At 44.3% G+C, this 10,253-nt stretch overlaps 1 protein-coding gene across 3 annotated transcripts; it reads right to left on the bottom strand.

Moving 5' to 3' along the window:
- Nucleotides 1–629: 629 nt before the first annotated feature.
- On the bottom strand, nucleotides 630–7,556 carry LOC125522931 (putative pentatricopeptide repeat-containing protein At3g05240). 3 transcript variants are annotated; one of them, XM_048687972.1, is made up of 4 exons: nucleotides 5,827–7,556; nucleotides 5,250–5,389; nucleotides 4,799–5,007; nucleotides 630–1,100 (listed from the first exon to the last, which is right to left on the bottom strand). In XM_048687972.1, exon 1 carries the CDS (start codon nucleotides 7,469–7,471, stop codon nucleotides 5,957–5,959), a length of 1,515 nt encoding a protein of 504 aa, XP_048543929.1. In that variant the 5' UTR covers nucleotides 7,472–7,556; the 3' UTR covers nucleotides 630–1,100; nucleotides 4,799–5,007; nucleotides 5,250–5,389; nucleotides 5,827–5,956. The 3 variants fall into 3 exon arrangements, with proteins under 3 accessions (XP_048543929.1, XP_048543926.1, XP_048543928.1); XM_048687969.1 differs by having other exon boundaries at nucleotides 635–1,155; XM_048687971.1 differs by having other exon boundaries at nucleotides 637–1,155; nucleotides 5,250–5,375.
- Between the last annotated feature and the right edge of the window lie 2,697 nt (nucleotides 7,557–10,253).

The raw sequence follows: 10,253 nt of genomic DNA, 5'->3' as shown, positions 1-10,253 counted from the left end.
TGATTCCTGTACAGGGAAGTACTGCTGCATCTGATCATATGATCACAGGGAACAAGATTTTTTTTTGGATGCCTCTTGGAAGAATTCCAAAGACCCCAGGAAGATCTTCGCTGCCAGCCACAGCTCACATGTGTCTTCATACAGATCTAGGACGATCAAGGCAGTGCTGGGATCATAATTCAAGCCTCTGTGGATCTCGCACCCTCGTCTCTGCTGGCAGAAGCTGGAGCTTTGCACCTTTCCTGCAGTTGTGGCTGCGAAGGTGGAAGTGCAGCGGCCCACATTCCTCATAGACATCTCTGCTCCTTCTACTGGCTGGGACATCATGCAGCACTCAGCAGGCTTCCATTGCAACTCCAAGCACTCTACTACTGCCATCTTCCATATATCCAGAGGTTTAAATGGAGTTGCGCACGATTGTGCTCACCAGGTTTGGAACTCCATATCAGAAACTTTCTTTGCGTGAGTCAAACTAGCTCACAGACAATCCACAGCTCTCCTTTCATTTAGAAACGTGTTAATCTTGATTGTCCTGGGTTTTGTGTTCATGATGTACAATATCTGAGCTTAGTTTGAAATGAAATTTGGCGCCTTCTGCGCCTCCCCCTTGTTAAGAAAAACATCCAGATAAATGAACATGAACACACAATCCAGAGGAGACAGGTTGTGTAATCCAATTGAATGGACATATTAATAATTTTTCTATATACATGATCAAAACTTCAAGAAGTTGACTTAAGATAAACAGAGAACTTCAAATAGTATTTTGGAGCGGAGGTAGTATAACTTAACTTGTTTGGGACTAAAGGCTTTGTTGTTTGTTGTTTGTTGTTTGTTGTTGTTGTATAACTCAGGCATATGACAGAAAGAAAGAAAAAATCAGCAATTTATCGACTATATACAGTAGTGTGAGCAGCATTAACTATTCAAATTGCAGTATCTCTTTCAAGCTCGCGCATCCGCCCATAATGGACAAGACGGATATGACGAATGAGATTGACGTCCCAAACCAACAAAGGTTCAAGACTAAGTGCAGAACCAAGAATCCCGTGGATGGAAAAGTGAGTGCTTCCTCAAGCTTCATGAAGGAAGGTCCATACCTACAGTGGGATCAGCCCATCATAAACCAACAGAAATCCACACCCTGCTGGAGAACTGCAACATGAGGGTAAATACAAGCAAACAAAAGGGACATCACAGGATAACCTTGGGAAAGCACGCGAAGAAAGTAAAGATTCGTTCAGAAATGGATCCAGAAGAATTTCAATTAAAAAGAAACGTCTGAATTGGCATCTGGCTATTAGCGTCCTCACTTGCTTTAGCTCTGAGAGGTTGGCACTTAACCAGCACACAGATGTAAGAATTTCTTTTATTTGAAACTGAGCAAGAAACTTTATTAACCATAAAACTGCTGTTGTGCTTTATCTATATCTATATCTATAGCTACTAATAAAATAAGGTGTGTTTCTCTAATTTTTTCATCCGTTCACCTTCAAAAAAAAAAAAATTCTATCCGAGGTGGTACTAAACTTTCGTACGTCCGCTTGTTAGCAAAGGAAAAACGATTTGTGCAGAATTTCGTACGAGTGCTGTGCACCCTATGGCCCAGTAAAATCAACCCATTTCTCCTGCCCACGCAGCAAGAAAAAATCTTATTTCCCGCTCAATGCGGCAAATAGTTACAGCTACACACTGGGCGCCCAAGACTCGGCGGCCCATTTTTGTTTGTCTTCTGTATCAAATTTTCTTTTTCTGTTTCTTTCTCTATTTATTTGCTGCTTCTTTATTATTTTCTCATTGCAAGTCTATTTTTCAAATTTTTCTGAAATTCATAATTTTCAAAAATGTTCGGAATTTCAATTTTTATTCATAATTTCGTAAAAAGATACGAATTACAAAAAATGTGTTCTTATTCAAAAAATATTTGGATTTTTTTTGTCATGCCAACATTTCTTCAAAATTTCAAAATTATTCCCACTTTTTAAAAATATTTGTATTTTAAGAAATTGTTCAAGGTTTAAACAAATGCATTTGAAAAATATTCCAAATTCGAAAAATATTCCAAATTCGAAAAATATTCTTGTTTTAGCGATATGTTTAAAAATTGAAAAGAATATTTGCATTAAAGAAACACATTTACTAAAATTCTTCTGCATGTTTAAAACATGTTCCCATTTTAAAAAATTGTTCACAACTTAGATGTTCGTTTTTTTATAAGAAGGTTCATGTTTTTAAGAAATGTATGTGCATTTCAGGAGATGTTCCGGTCAATTTTTTCTTCTTGCTTTGTCCAAAAATGTATGAAATTTTCAAAGAACTGTTCATAATTTGGAAAATTGTTCACGTTGCCAAGTATATTCGGTAGTTCAGGTTATGAATTCCAAAACTGTGTTCCTATTTAAAATATGTTTGAAATTTTAATTTTTTTCAGAATTAAAAACAATTATTCCATTTTTGAAAGATGTTTGGGTTTTTCCAAATTTGTGCAAGATTTAAACAATGTTACAAATTTGAAAAATATTCTTGTTTTAGTGATATGTTAAAAAATTGGAAATAATTTTTGCATTAAAAGACATATTTTCTAAATTTCTTCTATATGTTCAAAACATGTTCCCGTTACCAAAAATTGTTCACAACTTAAGAAAAAAAACATATTTTTATAAAATGTTCATGCTTTTAAGAAATTTTTGTGAATTTCAACAAATGTTCCGTTCAAATTTTTTGTTCGTCTTTTTTAAAATGTGTGGTATTTTAAAACAAATCATAATTTGGAAAATCATTCACGTTGCCAAGTATATTTGGCATTTCATAGTTAAAAGCTTTTGAAAAGTTCAAAAAAAAGTTTTTAATTTGACGTTGCATTATATTCTTTAATATTCATGTTGATCATTGCTTAGCAGAACGCGTTTGTTTGAGTGGCTAGCAACATGTGGTCGTGTCTTTGAGCTCGTGAGATCAATCACTCCCATACTGGGCCTGCTTCGCATCCGGCGCATTGAGCTAAGTCGGCTTGTTCAGAATAAGGGACACCATAAATTATCGACAGTGGTAGCTTCCATGTGCCAATAAAAGAGAATATGCTGGTTAATTATAATTGAAACAAATTATGGGCACGTGCCAATAAATTTTTTATAGGTTTGGCTCTAATTAGATGGTGCCATGTTGAACTAGAGAATACAAACATGTGGGGGTCTTGATCCATTCTTATATTGAGCTAGAGGCATGTAATTTTAAGGAAGGATGTCAAAAAAATATACTATGTTCAATGAAGGATGCTCGGGTATGCGAGAAGGCTCCGTCTAAAAGCACGTTGTTTCTCGACATCCTTTAAATTACCCCAATTTTTTCCATGGTCTTGTATGAGCAATTCAAGGTACCATGCCAAGTTGTTTGAGTTTTTGACAAGTTTTGCATTTTCTGGAGTTTTCCCGTTGTAAAAATGCTGATAAAGGGATGGACATGTCGCAATGTGCAAATGGTGTAGGAAGTCATTAAAACATGGCATGGGTGTCTACCATGAGCATCCCCACCTACTTGCAAAAGTTGGGTTCATTTTAAGCATGTCCAAAAATAGATCATGTTCAACGGAGGGTGTTCGGGTAGGCCAGAAGGCTCTATCTGAGAGCATGTTGTTTTGGGACATCCTTAAAATGGCCCAATTTTTTCCATGGCCTTGTATTACCAATTCAATGCACCATGCCAAGTTGTTTTGATTTTAGACAAATTTTATAAAAAAATTAGAGTTATCTCGGTAAAAAAAGGCCAATACATGGTCGAACACGTGTCACAACTTGCATCCGGAGTCAGAAATCATTCAAACCTGACATGATTCCTACCATGGGTATGCCCACATGCATACAAATTCACTGTTTTGACCTTTCGAGAAAAGTTTAGCACGACTTAATGATTGTTTGTAAATCTTTCTGGATCTGACTTTTCCTATACACGTTGGCGGTAGAAATATACAGGGTACTGCCATGGTCAACGACGGTATACTTCTGGCCAATCCTCGCTGTAAAAGATGATGTGACAAGTGGCTACCGCCATAGCCTTTGTCGGTCGCACTTCGAAGGTATAAATAAAGCGTCGTGGATGCTACTACTGAACTTCTTTGTTGGAAAGTTGGCTAGCGTGCAAGTTTGGTTTGGTTGGTCCACGGTTCAGGTTGTTTATTTTTCCCGCCCAATAAAATATAAAAAAGTTATCCACTTAATGTTAGGATATGGATCTCTACTCTTATAAAAGACCGAGTTGGTGATGATGGTGTGCCTACCATCGTGTAATATAGACCGTCCGATCTATATCTGACGGATAGAAAGCAAACTATGGCAATTTTGCAAAAAGATACCTGCACCTATCTCCACACTTGCAGATAAGGACTTTCCTCGTTCATCCTTTTCTCTCACAAGGTAAACTACTCGTACAAATGCATCTTGATGTTCCGTGCAACGCACGGGCATCTTGCTAGTGTTGCTTAGTCAATAAGGTGAGATATAGGACCTTTGAGAAATGTGCTGTATCCTAGAAATATGGACTTTGTGATTTGTCCCAACCAGGTTCAACTCTTAACAGGAACGATCAATTATGATACCTCACTGTCATTTCTATCTTAATTATTGTTCCACCGGGCTTCTCTGTTGGACTAATTTTAAGAAGTATTCGTAAAATCTAGGACCTTAGGGTGAGTAGTTACTACAGTAACAAGGTTTGGCATGCATCAGAACAGATAAGTAAGACTACAGAGAAGTATTCTACTGGACCAACCAGTTTAGATCACAAGCAGTATGCAGAAACTCACCTGATGGTTGCAGTGTTGCTTATTTTGACTTGTTTGGCTGCATTCTTGGGGGCAATGAACCTTCAAATGTTGAAGATCTAATTGGAAGAAGTCCTCAGTTTCTATTGATCGGCTAACCAACCACAGCTGACTGAAGAGGTCATGAAGGCCATGTTAACACCTTCAGCGTACCAGCATTGCCAATTAGCAAGTGTTCAGTGTCCTGACTCCTGAGTGCAATTAGGTTGGTCAAGACAGGCTAATAGTGCAGCACAACACAGCTTTTGTAACAAGTACACAATGATGTGGCACAACTTTCAGAGAAATTAAAGGGAGACAAGAGCCATGATCGTGTAAAAACATTTTCCCAAATAATTAACTTGTTTGGGATCAATTACATGCTAGTACTCACCAGCTCACACCCTGAGTTGCTCAAGTCAAGCAAAAGGTGCTAGTATGACATCGGTCTTACCTTGAGCTATTCCAAGGCTCCAGGCTATGAATACTTTCTGCTAGTGTTGGGTGCATGTCGTTTACTGCCAAAGTGCCCAGTACTTCGCACACCTTGAAGGCTCGGTGTCTATCTGTTCAGATGCCCCTGAAGAGATTGTCCTGGTTAAATTAATATCCAAAATTGTTATGTTACACATGAAATATGACACTTCTTTTCTTTTTGCATTGAAACAACGGTGCATGGTAAAAGAAGTAGTTGCTAGAGTTTTAATACATCACAACATCTTCAGTTTTCTCGTGTTTACAAATATGTATATGCAAAGTGTACATTTGATATTTAGGCTAGACAAAGAAGCCCTCAGAGCTGTGGAAATATGCAGAGGCATTTTCTAAGGGTGATGTCAGGCAACATATCAACCTCCAAGTGGACAGACATTCTGTAAACACCGACCTCTCAAAAATAGCATTTACCTATTTTGTCCTTACCAAATCAAGTACAGGATATAATGCATAAATAACGATCTAGCTTCAAAAAAGGAAAGGTAAGTACGTAAGTAAACAACTCGTAAGCACTTTAAGTTAGATTAGATGTTTACCTCTATGTCCGCACATAAAACTGGCAATTCAATTCAAACGCATGGTCCAGACAGGAATGTACATGCCTTTGATGTCACATTTCCACAACACGTCTTTCACAGTATTCCCCCCCTCTCACTTCGATTGAATTCAGGAGCACAGCATGTGCACTTCAGTGCCACTTGAGCCAATATTTTTCTTCAATCCCTTCTGCCACATCAGCCTCCTAGTTTGCTCGACCGCATGCCACCTACCAACCTCTGCGTATATGTTGGACATGACCACATAGGTTGCACTTAACTGAGGGTTAAGTTCAGCAAACTCCCATCCTATCCTCTCAGCTACATCGGCCCTACCATGTATCTTGCAACCGTTCATCATACTTCCCCACATTCTAACACTGGGCTGAATAGGCATCAGCTGCATCATCCTCTCAACCTCTCCTAAGTGACCTGCACGGCTCAAGAGATCAATCATACATCCATAATGTTTTACCGTTGGTCTGATGCCGTAAAGATTCAGCATGGAGTCAAAATATTTCCTGCCTTCATCCACCATCCCTGCATGACTGCAAGCGGTAAGCACGCCTAAAAATGCAACATGGTCTGGAACAACGCCACCATACTCCATCTGCTTGAAGAGCTGCACTGCATCTCTGCCTTGGCCATGCTTCGCCAAACTGCTGATCATGCTTGTCCATGCCATCAAATCCTTTCCTTTGAGACAATGAAATATCTGGAGCGCGCTCTGTGCATTTCCTGTTTTTGAATACATATCCATTAGAGATGTGCAAACTGAAACATGTCGACAACAATTAGTCTTTTCCATGTATGCGTGAACCCCTCGGCTTAAGCCCGTATCTCCCTTCGATGTACAAGCACGCAGTATGCTCAGCCATGTCACCTTATCAGGCTTCATCCCAGCAGAATGCATAGCAGCAAAAGCTTCTAGAACCTTATCCGAGCTGCCATGACGATTACAAACCTCAACCATTGCATTCCAGGACACCTCGTTTCTTTGAGGAATTGCATCGAACACTTGAACTGCAACACTGAGACCACCACATGCGGCATACATATGGAGTACCGCCGTGGCAAGAGCAACATCGAGCAATACGGGCTCGACGCACCAGCGCCGGAGCGTGTCGTGCACCCACCTCCCGCTCTCTATGTCGCCGCACTGCGCGCACGCCGCCATCACCTGCGCGACCGTGACACTATTAATTACCTCCTGCTCGCTCGCCACAGCCTCCCTGAATAGCGCGACCGCATCCCGCGCCTCCCCAGCCGCGGCGTGCCCAGCGATCATCGCCGTCCAGGTGACGACGTTGCGGTGGCGCGCGGCGTCGAACACCGCACGTGCAGAGGCGGCGTCGGCGGCGGCTGCCGAGTAGGCGTGGACGAGGGAGGAAGTAACGTAGACGTCGGCGCCGTGGCCAGACTTGGCAAGCTGCGCGTGGAGGCACCGAAGGGCTCCGCCGGCGCGCGGTGGCGCTGCGGCGCGTGCCTGGGCGAGCGCCTTGAGGGCGAAGGGAAAGGTGAAGTGGTCCGGCGCGACGCCCGCGCGCAGCATAGCCCGGAAGGCCAGCAGGAGGCCGCGGTGGTCTGCGGCGCGGCGGAGGAGGACGTTGTAGAGGTAGGAGGGGGTGGTGGCGCGAGTCGCCATGGGCAACCTGCTCCAGCAGCTTGCATGAACGAATACCAGCAGCGGCGCACGGCTGGATTTACCTCGCTAAATTTTATCCCAGCTCAAATTGTGAATCTTCGAGCATATCATAACTCCGTAATATCGGAGATGCAAATTTGGAGACGTAAAACAGGAGAGGTGAAAATTTACATCTTCAAAAGTGTTTTTTGCATCTTCAAGAAAGAGACAACTCCAACAAAAGATGTATATTGAAGATGTAAAAGAGCAACTCTAATAGATGATGCAAATGGAGATGTAAAATTGTACTTCAACTAGTATTCAGGCGGTGGCGGGGTGGCGGCGGTGGGCGAGGCGGCGGTGCGAGGCGGCGGGCGGGGCTACGGGATGGGCGGCGGGCTTGCACGCGGCGAGCGGCGTTGCGGGGCTGCGGCCGGATCGAGCGGCGACGGGAGTGCAGGGCCACGGCGCAGCGGCGGTGGTGGAATCGAGTGGCGGCGGTGCGGGGAATGCGGCCGGTGATGCGGGCGGGGCGGCAGTGGTGCGGGGATGCGGCCGGTGATGCGAGCGGGGTGGCGGCGACGGTACTCGAAGTGTTGTATTTCAGATCTCCGGGAGGCTGAGATATAAAACCTTTTACATCTGCATCATCTTTTTGGAAAAGGATTTTTGAGCCTCGGAGATACAAAAGTTAGTTATTTTTGCATCTACATCTTTTATTAAAGATGCTCTAAACATGAGAGTTAAAACAATGCGGAGCTAACTCTCCAAACATACGGAACTTTACATGAAAGTCTCTATCCCTCGTCTACTTTCTTCTTTCTTCTTCCTTCTTCCTTCCACACGGCCACCCATGATTTCTAGATGGTAGATGATGTCCAGAAGCTAGCTAGGGCTAGGGCAGAGGACATGCAAAAGCAATTTGATAGAGGATCTCTTCCCCAGGTTTGCTCGTTTCGATTGGAACAAGAAGTCCGTATTGGTATTTCTTGGTATTGGTAGCAGATGTTCAGCGGTAACAAACAGTAGCTGCAAGTAGATCATCTCTCTTTCTTTCGTACAAGTAGATCGTTGGGATGAGATCTGTAGTCTAAGAATCGGTTCATAGGAAAGCACGCCTTGCAGTTGGCATCGGTAGAAGATTTCCGTCTTGTCCCTCGGAGTGGAGCTAGACTCACTTCCTTTGTTCTAGACATTATACGTTACTCACTGAGGAAGAAGGGCAAGAAAGGAGTCAAGGAAACCGGTAAAATTCATTCACAGGCCAAGGTTTGGATAATTATTCATTTAACTGGTTTTTCTACTCTTCATTCTCCGTGTGGTTTGATGGCATGGTCCAAACGCAACGATTCACTGGAATAGGCGATGTCGACCCACAATCATATAGGAGCTCATATGTGCGTGCTTTCGTTGGTCTGTACTGTGTTGTGATGCTCCGCCCGGTGGCCAAGGACAGATAGGGCAAAGGGTTGGCAGCTGCCCTACCTTGATTTGTCCCGTGCAGGCAGGGTGCAAGGCGTCACATCGGCGTGGCGGAGTTGCTGGTGGCGAGTAACAAAAACCTGCACTACCTCAACTTTTGTCCGTCCTCCACCACTGGCTCCGCCCATGGTCGGAGATGGAGGGGACGAGTGTGGCCCCGGCCGGGACGACGGGGAGTAGCGCGACAGTGGCAGGGGACAACAGGGAGTAGCACGGAAGTTTCTTGGGACAATGATAATTCGAAGGAAAGTTCGCCGAAATATCGCTAGATTCTTGCCGGAATTTGGTGGACGGAGATCAGCCGGGTTGCAAGGTGGCCATCAGAGGCAAGGAATGCAACGGCGGCGGCGCGATCATGGAGGCGACCGAGCAGGAGAGAGACCGATGAGCGGATCGTCTGCTACGACTTGCATTCGCTCTCTTAAATTTGAGAGGCGGCCGATGCATCTCATCAAATATTTTAGGGGTTAAAGATTTTGAGAGGTCGATCATCTGTGGCTTAACTCCTAGAAAGGGAATCTTTCGACGAGTTAAGATCTTTTAGAAGCTTGGCTAGAGATGCTCTAAGAGCACTCTCGGCCCCCGAACACCGTAATTGTCGATGATATAACGATTTCAGCCGAAAAAGGGTCTAGCATAATCGTCATTCTACATTCCATCTCCATACGTTTTGAAGGTTGCTCCAAATCGAGCCTGTGAACCTCGATATTTGGAGGTTGGGTGAGGTGATATAGCTCTCCCGTCATCCACCCAAATCTTGGCATCATAGATATTCAGGAAATGCATCCCCTTCCACAGCCAACCACATCATCGCACCGCCGCCGCTAGGTGACACGCCCAATGCCCTCTCCCTCTAGGTGTCAATGTCGGGTGTCCTGGAAACGGGAGTACCAAGACTTGCCTGGCTCCGGCCCGTGGCGTGGCTCCATTAACGGCCCATCTTCGGCGGCAACAACTCAAGACCCTCGCGAGGGGCCAAGCCTCACGAGGCGGACGACACCAAGACCTCCCTGGGGGCAACCTCACTAGGCTGGCTCCCGAGGAGCGGAGATATCTATGCAAGGGGCACCTCGCGAGGCTCGCGTGACGTGAGCCATGATGACCAAGGCCAGGCGGGCGCCAGCGGGCGCAGTGTACCAGTTTTCTCTTTAGTGCTAAGGAGGCAAGCGCGGGCGCGGGGTCCCGAGGCATCAGGCAAAGGTTTTCATATCTATGCAACAAGACCAAGACCAGCAGGACGGCAGGACGGAAGTCATCGCGGAGCCCACAACAACGTCACCACCAGAGCCTTGGGCAGGCGAAGACTACTTTTGTTAGGATA

This window comes from Triticum urartu, chromosome 7 (genome assembly GCF_003073215.2).
Source record: "Triticum urartu cultivar G1812 chromosome 7, Tu2.1, whole genome shotgun sequence".
In the NCBI taxonomy this organism is placed as follows: Eukaryota; Viridiplantae; Streptophyta; class Magnoliopsida; order Poales; family Poaceae; genus Triticum; species Triticum urartu.
The sequence above is the reverse complement of the archived record's forward strand: the minus strand, read 5'-3'. Positions and strand labels throughout refer to the sequence as shown.